At 35.2% G+C, this 13809-nt stretch overlaps 1 protein-coding gene across 1 annotated transcript in view; it reads left to right on the top strand.

Moving 5' to 3' along the window:
- Positions 1-1060, top strand: part of LOC131043741 (uncharacterized) — a 42293-nt gene extending 41233 nt beyond the window's left edge. The window contains exon 8 of the mRNA XM_057976973.2: positions 119-1060. Coding sequence (XP_057832956.1) covers positions 119-623 — 505 coding nt within the window. The 3' untranslated portion in view covers positions 624-1060. The remainder of the gene's footprint in view (positions 1-118) is intronic.
- Positions 1061-13809: the final 12749 nt, after the last annotated feature.

Raw genomic sequence — 13809 nt, 5'->3', positions numbered from 1 at the left:
CATTTGAAGTTTAGTTTGTTACATGTACTACAATGCTGTTGGTTGTAACTTTTCATCAGAGCTTTCTGTTGCCTTTGCATATTTGAAATTTATTCATGCCAATATTATTTTGATGCAGACGCAATAACACTCATATGAGTGAAGCTCAGCGGAGTGCTCTTAATGCACTTTTATATCGTACTGGGGATCAATCCAGAGACATAGTGCTTGCTCTTGCAACAAATCGGCCAGGTGATCTTGATTCGGCTGTTACTGATCGTGTTGACGAGGTTCTTGAGTTCCCTCTTCCAGGAGAAGAGGAACGGCTTAAGTTATTAAAACTATATTTGGAGAAGTACATTGCACAGGCAGGCAGTACTAGAACTAGATGGGCATCTTTCTTTAAGGGTAGGCAACAAAAGATAGAGATAAAGGGTATATCAGAAGATGTTCTCCGTGAGGCTGCTGTCAAAACTGAAGGATTCTCTGGCCGAGAAATAGCGAAGATGATGGCCAGTGTGCAAGCTGCTGTCTATGGTAGTTTTGATTGTGTTCTTGATGCCAACCTTTTTAGAGAAGTGGTGGATTACAAGGTTGCAGAGCACCACCAACGAAAGAAGCTTGCTGCTGAAAGTAAAGCTTGACACTTCCTGATAGGCAAAATTTAACACGTAGAATGAATCTTATTCCAAGTTGAGTGAGGGTACAGAGATGGTTGATAACAACTCAGCTCTTTCACCACTGCCCTTACATTTTCAACATTTGGTTCAAGAATGTTGTTGCAGCGCTTAAATCTTTTTTTTGGTGAAGAGGAGAAAAATACATTTATTTAAATCTGTTCTTCAATTTAGATGGTAAAGAGATCTGGCAAAGAATATAGACGATAGGAAAATTCATTAAGCTCATTTTCCATGTGGAGAGCAATATTTTTTCACAGGCCATGATAATTCGATTTGATTGTAAAGAATTTAATGTGAGCAGTCGGGAGTTTTTAAAGCCCTAGATCTACCTATATTTATTTAATTCTTCAAGGGCTGAGGTAAATCTGAACTTTCAGCATCTAAAATTCTTTTTTTTATTATGTATGAGTCATGAAGATCATGCATTTTATTTTGCCATTCAAAATCTGGACTCCCTAACCTACCTTCAAAAAGAAAAACTGTTTACTTCTTTGTCAAGTTTGTTATTCTATCATAATTAGTCTTACTTGACTTACTAAAACCTATTTTATCGTTCATTGATTTATACAGCTATGGTTGTGGTCACAAATAGTTTAATGTTTTTGAGAAGCAAAAGTTTCAAACAATTGAAATGGAATAATCGAAAGGATGAATGCTCATTCAAGCAGGTAAATGTGGAGTGTGCATAAAATGTTGTTTTGTTCTTCTGAGGACAGTGAAGAAATGGCTGTAGTTAGGAATTATTATAAGTTTAAGTGGAAAGGGTTGGACGCAGATGTGTTGGTTGATTTTTTCCACTGCAATAGTCATTTATTTCCAGTGGAGCTTGACCAGTATCTGTACTGAACAGTAACAACAAAATATTGATAATGGCCATCACCCAATAGAAAATTCTTCCTATTGTTCTTTCTATGTTTGATGACCATTGGATATATTATAATTACGCCGAAGGCATCTCCTATCTGAGAATGGACGACCTGATCTCGGCCATCAATGGTGTGTAATCGATGAGGGGGGCTGCAAGACGATTCAATCGTTCGTGGCCGTTAGATTTTTCATGAAGTTTTCACTGTTTCCGTCGCTACCGTCCTTCTATCTTTGCCCTTTTTCGTCCTCACTGTTATTTGAGTTAATGTTAGGTTTTGACCGTCCTTTCACTAACCTGAAGATTTTCAGTGCATTTATAACACACTGATGCTGCCTGTACGAAAAGATTTCTACGTTGCTTTCAGATCCGGGAATTAATGATGATAAGTCCCAATCTTCTACCAAGTATGTGAAGACTTTTCTGTTCACCACGAATATTTGAAGCTTCCGAATCACATGCTGCAGAGCAAAGTGCATCCCCACGATATATTTTTGCAGATATAATGAATCAGCTGGTTTGCATTATTGTTTGTTACACTCCAAATGCACAGCTTGAACAAGAAACTTTTCAACCACTAGGTTTAGTTTCTATGAATAAGAAAGTGTGTAAAGGCATATCTCTTATGGTTTGCATATCCATTATGTAGATTGTATTAGTATATTCAAGTTATTGTGGGCTGGGCTAGCCTTCCATTCTCCATCCATCCATGTTATTCTTTGGAATAAATGAAACACTACATTATTATTCTGCTTTTTTGTTTTTTTTAATCTTTTTTCTATGGGTGTTTTCAAAATTATTGACAATGGATATGTTCAATGTAACCCAATCCCTTGCAAAGGATTTCCATGAATGAAATTCATGATGAGAAATAAAGTAAAATAAGTATAGTTATCATAAAGTATATCAATTGATAGTTTTTTACAAATTATATTATTATTTTAAAAAATTGTATTTCAATTGATTATTACTCTCATAAAATACCATTAGTAAAATTGGCTTGGGTAAGAAAATATTATTTATCTACATTTTTAAAAATATTTATTTTAATATTTGGAAAAACTTTCTCTACTTGATACCATATATTTTCTTGCAATTAACTTTAAAGACCAAGAAATTAGCAACTATTTTCATTGGGACAAGTTCTGAAATCAACTACGGAATATCTCACTATTTCATATTTGAAAAACTTTGTTCAAATTAATTGATCATTTAATATCTATCTAACTGTTTGGGTTATCACAGTGAAGGATGCTTGTAAGATTAATGTAAATATTTTTCCAAATTCTCACAATGTGAATGTTACACTATTTTGTAAAGGAATGCAACCTTTCCCCATGGCTTATTTAGGCTAATTTAACAAAAATAATATATTTTAGATTAAATTAATTTAGATTAATATAAAAAATTGTATAAGTAATAATATTAAAATATTATATATTAAGTTAAAAGTAAATGTGATACGAAATGTATTTGGTTTTAGGATGATAGAAAAGGAATAATTCTAATATTACGTATATTTTAATCATTTTGGTATACTAAAATAGACAATCTAGATGTATTTATTTTTTAGAATTTTACGATGAGTGCCTATTAGCTTTGAGTTTGAATATGTGAATCTCGAATATGTGAATATGCTTATTTCTATTGTTTTTCACTCATTGAATTGACATCAAATGTAGTCATTTCCTATACCAGACACAAGACTCTATAACTGAATTATGATGTCATTGTCATTCCCTGCCTCAATATATAATTCACAAAGGGTTTTATTTACAATTCATTCACATAAGTTCCTATCACAAAACTTTATCAATAGAGTTCAACACCTACAAGGTTTTAAGAGACTAGCATCAATCATACAAACTGACTTCACGCATCGATACAAATTGTTGTTGACAGAGTGCAAGATCATTCAAATTACCTTGACAGTTGAATTTCTATTGTTTTCCATTCATTGAATTGACATCATATGTAGTCTTTTCCTATACTAGACACACAAGTGACTACAACTAAATTGTGACGTCACTGTCATCCCTTGCATCAATAAATAATTCACAAAGGGTTTTATTTACAATCCATCTTATTAATAGAGTTCAACACCTACAAGGTTTTAAGAGATTAACATCCATCATAACATCCTGCTAGAGGATTTTGTTAGATGTTATAGATGCAATTTTAATTATTAATCTGTTTAGATTAAGTTTTAACTATTAATCTCTCCTCTTAATGTTGTTTTTCCTTTATCTCTCTTATCTTTCTCCCTCTACCTCTTGGTCTCTCTATCTCTTTAATTTGCTTGTCTATATCTCTCTTTCAATGTCACTTTCCCTTTATCTCTCTCATATGGCAATGTATCTCTCTATCAATCTCTTCCCTCTTGGATATCCCTCTCCTTCTTATGTCTCCTCTCTTTGTTCTTTGTATCTCACTCTTAACTTTTCTTCTATCTACTTACCCTCTTTCTCTTGCAAACAAAACATGAGCATATAAACCAATTTTTTTCCTGATTGAACTTCCACACCTTTTCGGCGTACTTATTGCACACCAAGGTGCAATTGCTAGTTTATATTTTGGTACATATGTCTAGAAAATATTTTATTTTTGACCATATTTCAATGGATTTTAATATAAAATAGCTGATTAGGATCTTGATGTGGCTTTACTACATGGCCATGGTTTTGGTATGCCTTTACCACATGGTCATGCTTTCGTGTGAGGAATAAGAAAGAGAAATTCCTAAAGTGGTTTAAATGATAGAATACAGGATGGTGTAGGTGCTTTGAAACAATGTGGAACGAATCTGCATTGTCTCTGTACCAGTTACTTTAGGCACTTTGGTGAATGGCAGTAAAATCGATGAATTCTCAAAACTAGATAGTGGCATGTACTAGATGCAGACCATGCATTTACAGTTATCCTGTTTCCTGACAGCTTACAAAAAGAGTCAGAAAATCTAGTGTCTTATCATTCAATAAACAGACAAGACATTGCTTGCAGCAGATCATGTCAAGAAATCTGTATGTAATACCTTGGTACCTTTGTGGCTGAACATTTAGTGCATTGAAAGCTGCTAAAACTGAAAATCATACAGTCAATGCTTATTTAAAATTTTAAATGTTTCATGGGATGGTTTAGATTGCTTCCACATAATACGGAATGAATTTGCAGTCACCAGTTATATAAGGCAATTTGGTTGACGGCAATAAAAATAATAATTTTTCCCTAGATATTGACAGGTAAATGGATGCAGACCATGTATTTGCATGTATCCAGGTAGGTTGCGAAAGAGTCATTAGGAGACCTAATGTCCTATTATACAATCTCAGATAAGGATAAATGACATTGCTAGGAGCAGATCATGTGAAGAAATCTGTGGGCCATACTTCGGTACCTATGTGTCTTAGGTTTTAGCATGGTGAAAATATTTAAAACTTAAAACCATCCAATAACATGGGTTTAAATGTTTATTTCTAAAATTTATTGAAAGAATAAAGGCTGATGGAAGCTTGGTTTTAAAATTACCAGACTATAAATGGGAAACAGTCATGGATAATCAAAGTCTTGAAATAACTATACTTCTGCCAAACAAATACTATTCAGCGTCTGGTCCTTAGCCAGAGCTAGAAGCAATCCACATTTATGGAATAAATAAATCTCCAAATATGGAGGGGAGGGCACCTTAAATATGTATTATATATGGTGTTCCCACTCATACCTTGCAGTACTTCAAATAAAAAACCAACAACAGACACTTGTATTTAATTTTATCTGTTAGTTTTCATAATTTCACTCTATATGAAGTTTCCATCTCCACAGTAACTCTTGGTCGTTCTGGCCATAAAAATCTTTGAATTTTAGGTTAACTTATTCCCCTTGTTTCAAAAAATGTAGCAGTCATTTCTATAGAAACTTGATGAAAAATCACACAACTTAACCATTAATATTAATAGGCACGGTTTAGGAGAGTTTATAATCCTCTTTGGGTGTTTGTTGAGAGACGAGAATACAGAGGTTAAGGGTCTTTCTGTTTGCCTATACTGAGTCTGGTATTAGCAATGTTATTGTTAGTTTTCATGCATCTGTTATGCCTGACACAATTGCTCCGTCTCCTTATCTCCCCAGCTCAGCTTAGCTCTCCACCATGTGAAAATCACAAATTCTTGACCATCAATCTATACAAGAAACTGCTAATATTTTTTAAAAACAAAAAAATTCCAAAACAATAAAGAACTTCTGAAATTTGGAGGATAAAAATAGCATATAAATGGGGCATGACGTTACTTTGGGCAATTGGTTTCTAGAATACTGTATACCCCAACTTCTCTCAACATATTTTTTTAGGATACTCTGTTCCTTATACTAATTGATGCTGTAGTAATACAATCTATACATCAATATAAAATATGTGTGTAATTAAAAGCCATTATGAAAATAGTTAGTATCATAATTTGGATGTTAAACTTTGAGGATGAAGAGGCAAATAGGAATTTGAAGATGATGGCAGAACCTCTGCTATGTCATAGATGCTCAAACTTGAGTTGTATCTAGTATTTCTATGAACTTTCTATGCCACGATTGTTTAATTGTTATGAACTTTCTATGCCACGATTGTTTAATTGTTGTTCTTTTCATTCACTGTTAATCCTTATGCCTTTTCTTAGAACTTTATTCAACTTAGTCCACTGGTTATATTTGTGAATCAGATGGGAGGATTTGCTGCACTGCAATTTATGTCCTTATTTTTTGTTTTGTTATTATGAAGATTTTCAAATAAATGTCTTTTGAATTGCATTATATAGAGTTTGGCTCTTGTAAAGAAGCCTCACAGACAAAATTAAACTACTAGATTTGGTTAGCAAAACAAGTTGATTGTGGTAGCTTAGTGTTAAAATAATATTAATATCTTCTATAATGGTCATCTTCTATTTTTAGTGGTCATCTTTTATTTTAATTTGTTGACTTATTTAGCTTGTTAAGTTAGCTTTTTATTATGTAATTAGCTTTTAAGCTTAATTTAGTTTTCATGCTTAATTTTGTGTTTAGCTTTTTAATCTTTTACTTCAACGTTATTTTCTAATTATAGAATATCGTCTTGTAACCTCTATATATACGTGTGTATATCGTTCAAAGAAATTATTCGATTATTGAATCATTCAATCAGTTTATTTTTCATGGTATCAGAACGGGTTGATGGGATTTTTTAAAGTTTGGCGAATTTTTTAATAAAAATTCATGGCCTTCTTTCTGGAATATTTTCCAGATTTTTTTTTAATTGTTTTTTTTAATAAAAAATGATTTTGCTTTTTTAAAGTCTTTTTGAGGGTTTCTGGTTTGTGGGCAAATTTCTGTGCTGGACAGCAGTGGAGATTTTTGGGCTTGCAACATGGAGATTCTTGGTGGGTTTTTTGAGACCTCAACTAGGTCGTCGTCAGATTTTTTTGGGTGCATCATTTTCTGTGTCTCAATTTTTGAGTTGTCGGATCTCATTCTGATTTCAGATTCTTGGTGGGTTTTGAGAGTTTTTTTGGGTTGGTCTCAGATTTTTCTGGGTGCCTTGTTTTCCATGCCTCAAATTTTGTGCCAATGAATTTGCCTTGGAATTTAAAAACGGTCCGCGATTTTTGCTAATTCTGTGGACGTCGAGAATTGTGGTGTCTTTTGGGCGCCACTTATGTTGTACATCCGACCTAGGGTTTCTGCCACTATTTTTTTTGCATTTTTCAAAAAAAATAAAAATAAAGTCTATATTTTTCTTTTTTTTTTTTACAAAAAAAATCAGAGGTATTTTTTTATTTTTTGCAAATTATTACTTTTTTTCTGATTATTTTTCAGGAAAAATTTCAGGTTTTAAGTTTGTAGAAAATTTTAATTTTTGGGTTTCTTCGAAACCTCGAAATTCACACATTGGAATTCGTATCTCGAATTTCACTCCAGGGTTTCATATTTTTTGTGCAACTGCTTCTATTCTGATTTTTGAAAAGTTAGATTCTTCCGTCTCATGCTTTCACTAGGTTGACCTTGTTGAACCTCTATTTTCGTGATGACATCTTTGACCAACATAATGTTGGAACATAGTCAAAAGTTCAACAACTACTACAACACCTGGAAATAGTGCATGCTCACGATATCTGAATATTGTTGCTTTGATCAGATTGATTTAGGCCAGACCTCGTCTTACAGGTCCCAGGGTTTTCATGATTTTTTCCTGAAAAATTGTTTGTCGATTTTACGATTTTTCCCACAAAAAATCATGGGAGGGTTTTCACATTCCCCCCCCCCCTCAATAATTGTTCGCAGGGTTTCAAATTTTTTTCCTTAAAAATTATTATCTGTCATCTGCAAAGCTTGCGTGGGATTTCTAGGTTTTCAAGGTTTTTTTTTCAAAAATTGTTTGTTGGTTTTTACGATTTTTTCCTCAAAAATCATCTATAATATGGGAAGTTCGCGTGGGATTTGTGATTCACGAAGTTCTCTGGTTTTGATTGATTTTTCTCCTAAAAAATCGAGCTTTGTTGTAGTTGTAGACACTTAAAAATAATTATTTTAATTATTTTTAATTCCTCACATGTTAATTCAAATTCTCCTCAATATTAATTAAATATAATTAATATTGTCACTATAGTATGTGATTGATTTATTTAATAAATAAATCCCTTTCTTTATTCTTCTAAAAAATCAAATCCTCACAAATCTTCCTCTTAGCTAATTAATTTCAATTAATTAGTTAACCTACATGATTCCTACAAATCATCTTCTTAATTCATCATTAACTTAATAAATTCTTCTAGAAACTCCCTAAACTACTTAACATTATTCTTCTAATTTTTTATTCCCTCCACTCATTGTCTCTCCTTGTCAAATTCTCCTACAAACCCTAAACCCACATAACATTTCCTCTAATCCCCCTCCTAATGAGTCGTTAATGGCTAATCATGATGGCTAATCATCATGATTAGCCACAAAGTCAACTCTTTGTCCCTTTCATCCAGCCACTAGCTTTAAATACTCTTTTCCTAGGTGAATGTAAGATTTTTGAAATCTCACATTCCTCCAGACATCCCCTCTCTCAAAGAATTTTTAATTCCTTTTTATTCCTCCAATCTCCATGATATCCTTTTTTGGAGAATTTTTAATTCCTCCAATGCACCTTGTGGAGTGTGGAGATATGAAATGCCTTTAAGGCATATTTCTTGGTCTCTACACCCTCTCTTGGACCTTGTGTGAGCTCACAAGTAAATCTTAGCCCTTCATCTCAAATCCATCCTAGCCATCCATTTTTCTCTCCTCTTCCTATAAATAAAGGGTTCCATCCCTTCATTCTGGACATCTCGAAATTCAATAATCTTATGCTGCCTTTTTCAGCCCAGGAAATCATCTTGGCAACTTGGTCATCTCATCCGTATCATCTTCCAAATCCATTCCATTTGTGCATAACATTGGAGAGCCATTCACATCCAACAATCAAAGGGGCACATCAAGTGGAGCATCATCAAGAGGCGCCTTCACTTCATCAAGCTCAATCTGAAGGAAAAGGTAAAATAGCAAGGTGAAATGGTCTCTTCATGCTATTTTAGCGTTTTGGATGTTTATTTTGTTATTTTTTTGATCATTTAACCTTCTAATCTATTTTCCCCTCTTCATTTTGGCATGCCTGGTGGGACCCATGTCCCTAAGAACTAATGTTTTTTTTTTATAGGTTTTTGTGAGTTGTGAGACGCAGGTTCCAAAATAGCGCAACTGCAGAAAAAAAAAAATCTTTTTCGCAGGTTCCAGAATAGCGGCTCTGCATTTCTGCGCGACAGCTCCTTATTCTGTTTCTTTTATGTTATGTTTCTGCTTCTTTTCTGTTTCTGTTTCAGCATGACAACCTTGTTATCTGATCTGTTATATTATAATCTATATGAAAGTAGGAGAGTATGCTCTTGTCTATATAGACAATCAGAAATCCAGACCTTTGACACTTTTCTATTCTGTTTAGCGCGACTGTATGCTCTGACCGCAGGAAAATGTGAAAATAAGAGAGTACGCTCTTGTCTAACTAGACAATCAGAAATCCAGACCTTTGACACTTTTCTATCTGATTAGTGCGACTGTCTGTTCTGTTATCTACTCTGTTAATCTATCTGAAATTTTTAGGCGCTAACTGGAGTCTGTATTTGTTTTTCCATTTCCTGTTATCTGCTCTGTTTAAATATAATCTGTTCGACCGCAGGAAAGTGTGAAAGTAGGCGAGTATGCTCTTGTTTATCTAGACAATCAAAAATCCGGACCTTTGACATTTTTTTTAATTCTGTTTAGTGTGACTGTCTGCTCTGTTAAATCTAGGGTTTCTGTCTGCTCTGATAAATCTAGGGTTTCTGTCTACTCTGTTAAATTTAGGGTTAAAAAAAAAAGAAAAAAGAAAAAGAAATTATTCTATTTTTTCGCCATATCTTCTTTATCTTCACTCCATTTTCCTTCAAACTTCACTAGATCCCCCGCATTGCCATTTTACACATTTCCTTCCTAGGAGACTCTATCCCAAAATCCACTTTTTGAAGCCCAAAATCCCACATTCCTCTATTTTTTAAGGTTCGCTATAACTCCTTCCCTTTTATCCAATCACCTCCAAATTTTTCCCATATTATCTATCTCCAACTTTTGCTTCTTTGTCTCTCTTGGACAAATTTTCCCATTCCTTCATCTCTCCTTCAAAATGTCCATTTTTTGCTTGCTTATCCCTTGGAAAGTGGCAAAAACCTAGTCAAACCCCATTTACCCATCAAAGCTTCCTTCAAATCCACATTTGTCATTAGTAAAAAAGTTTTTATTCATGTTTTTCTACTTATTCCCAAAAATTTTAAAAAATTAATATTTTTGTCATTTTGTTGTTTTTTGTAGGACGCTTGTTGAAGACTCTATTTTTCAAACTACTAATCAAGTTGTTTTGCAGGATGCTTTTTGAAGACTCCATTTTTCAAACTACTAATCAAGTTGTTTTGCAGGTTGCCTAGCTAGTTCAACCAAATATTGTGCATTTATTTAAATTAGGCACCTAGATATTAATTAAAATGGAATGAACCATTGTCTTATGTGTCTTTAAGAAAAGCGTAAAGGTCAGAAAGTATGCTCTTGTCTTACTAGACAATCAGAAATCCAGACCCTCCAACTTTTTCTTGTTTGATTGTGTGTTTACCTCTAGCGGGTCTGCCCTCCCAACTTGCTCTTTGAGAAGGTAAGAGGGGAACGACCCAAGTGAGTACATCCGGACCTGGGGTTCCCAACTCACTATAATAAATAGGCCATTGACTACGAAAGGGTCAATGGTTGGGGCTATATGAGAGTTCACTCTAACATTGGATGCTTAGTAGGATCCTAGAGATCTCAATCACGCTTGCGTGACTACTAAGTTCTTGGTGCTTCGTTGGGCTATATGCCTCAATTGCGCTTGCGCAACTTCAAAGGGTAGCTCCTAATGGGTAGACTTACTAAACACCTTGTTCATAGTGGCAAAAAACCTTCTAGTCATTGGTGTAGGAGGTCGGACCTCCGAAGCCGCCTATATTTTTACGACCCTTAGTAGAGACACAAAGTTCACCATGAGGAGTTTTCATGGGAATTGATGCTTGGCTGCCCCGAAAAGTGAGTACCATGGAGGGGAGCCAGTGGGGTCAAGCATCTAAGTGTCCTCTCTGGGTAAGCGCAGCTGGGAAACTAATTGGGATCTAATGACTATTGTCCTTGCCAACCTTAAGAATGTTGTATATGAGCATGAGTGTCTTTGAGATAATATGCATTTGATCATTGTGTTTGCTTTGTTTGATACATATTTGCCAAGAGAAGACTAAAAACACATCACTATCCCCAAACACTTTGCAAAAACACTTGTCAAGACAAAAACAATTGTCCAAGTCATTTCCCACACAAAGTCCAAAATTGCATCAAAACTCTATCCGTCCCATATTTCATAAGCCTAAGAGAGAAGCTAAGAGTCTGTCCTCTCCATCAACATTCAAGTTTGTCCTTTGAAATACCAACTATCGTCCAAATAAGGGTTGTCGTATCCCTTCGTACAACTTGCCATTCAAATCGATCCTTCATGTTCATGCCAAAGACAACCTAGTCATCAAGTTTCTTTTAAACCATCACTACCATACCTCCTCCCTCAATCATCCTCAAATTTCCTAAGTCCTTTCATCACAAGTTTCCTATGTCCTTTCATCACAAATATCGTGAATGGTTGCAACTCGATCCCAAAAGAAAAAGGTGGCTAAACAACAATATGGCATGCTAGACATTGGTGTCTTATATGAAGATCCCACACAAGATCATACACAAAGTGGGCAACCTAGCAATCAAGATCAAAGCCAAAATCTTGACATGGTTAGCCAAGATGAAATTTGTCCGGAAGTGCAAACTTTCCTAGCAGATTTTTACAACCAAGAGATGATGGACAAGTTTATTAAACACAATCTTACTGCACTTCTGAAAGCTCTTCTTGAAAATGGAGCTCAACTTCCACCCGAGTTTAATAGATCCACTCTCACCCAACAACCACAAGGAGACTTCGCTCCCACACAAAGTGCTGCACCTACTATTCAAACTCAATCAATTGCAGCCCCATCAATCATCCAAGCTCAATCAATGCCACCCGCGGCACCACCTCCCACCGTGGTCTCCATCCCACCTTCTTCCTCCTTACCATCCATAACACTATCAAATCTGATCTCATCTATTCTCCAACAAACTTCTATACCACCTCCTATTCAACTACATATTTCTATTCCACAAACTTCCCTTCCTCCCAACAATGTTGCAAATTTTATCTAGACCGTATTCAATCCTGTCGCAACAGTTGGCGGACCGCAACCAACAATCATACAAACCCTAGTGACATCGGTCATCACATCCCACATTCCCACCTTCTCATCATATCAATATATTGGTGGTGGTGCACCTTCTTTGGCTCATCCAATTCTTGGGGCAAATACAATTCATCATTATCAAAGCCCACAACAAGACCTCATCAAGGAAATTCAAGACATGAAAAATATCATCAAGGATATGAAACAAAAGACTAATAAAAGGAAAACTTACTCGTTCGAAGAGTTTTTCCCTTGTCCTTACAACCCGTCTATATTAGTTGCAACATACCCCTCAGGATTTGAGATCCCTAAATTTACCAAGTATGAAGGCAAAGGAGACCCCCGCGACCGTGTCTGAGAATTCCACATCTTATGCCAAGAAGTCTCCTATAGTGACCTTTATCTTTGCAGACTCTTTCCCAAGAGTCTCACGGAAGACGCCCTGACATGGTTCTCATCTTTACCACGAGGTTCCATTGTCTCTTTTCTAGACTTGGCAGAAAAATTTGTGGCCCACTATACTTACAACATGGTTAATGATGTTTCTATGATGGACCTATGTAATACAAAACAAAGACTTGGAGAAACCTTCGTCAATTTCCTACAAATATGGTGACATCTTATCAAGAAATTCCAGTGGAACATGCCAGAACGTGTCTTGTTGGAGGAAGGAACCTTGAAACATTACCAAAAATCGACACAAAGTTCTTCCTCCTATCATAACGACAAGCCAAAATTCTAGTCTAAGAACAAAAACGTGGTCAATGATGGTGTAACTGATGCAAAACGGGTCCAAACTATGGCTGCTCCCCCAAAATACACCACCAATAATCATCAATTCAACAATCAAAACAATCCAAATCAATCCCAAAAAAACTAACAACAATGTCTCAATCCAAGGACGACCACCCCGATCGAATAACAGGACTCCAAGAGACTTCACTCCTCTTGCTGAGCCTATTGAAATGGTGTTTCAAAAACTTGTCCAAGCAGGTGTAGTGGTTTTTCCAATCGCCCGTTTGACCCTAATCAACCTAAACCAAGATGGTATAATGAAAATAAGTATTGTGAATACCATCGTATCAAGGGACATGATACACAAAAGTGTATGAAACTGAAGATCTACATACAAGATCTCATTGATAGAGGTAAGATTGAAGTAGCAAATGCAAAACCTGGTAATAACAATGACAAACTCAAAATGTACTAGGAACCCTTCCCGAAGCATGATAAAGGAAAAGGCTCATCATCTAACACAATGGGTTATGACTATGCTAATCACATAACCAATTTTGATTTTTTAGTAGGTCGCATTGATTGAACCTGCAGACGATCATGTCAATGTCATAACCATCCAAGAGGTAATCTTCCTTCTTCCCAAAACATTTGTACCTGTCAACAAACCTGCTGGGGGCATCCGCATTTGCACAGATTTCCG

This window comes from Cryptomeria japonica, chromosome 2 (genome assembly GCF_030272615.1).
Source record: "Cryptomeria japonica chromosome 2, Sugi_1.0, whole genome shotgun sequence".
Lineage (NCBI taxonomy): Eukaryota > Viridiplantae > Streptophyta > Pinopsida > Cupressales > Cupressaceae > Cryptomeria > Cryptomeria japonica.
This window is presented reverse-complemented; position numbering and strand designations above follow the sequence as displayed.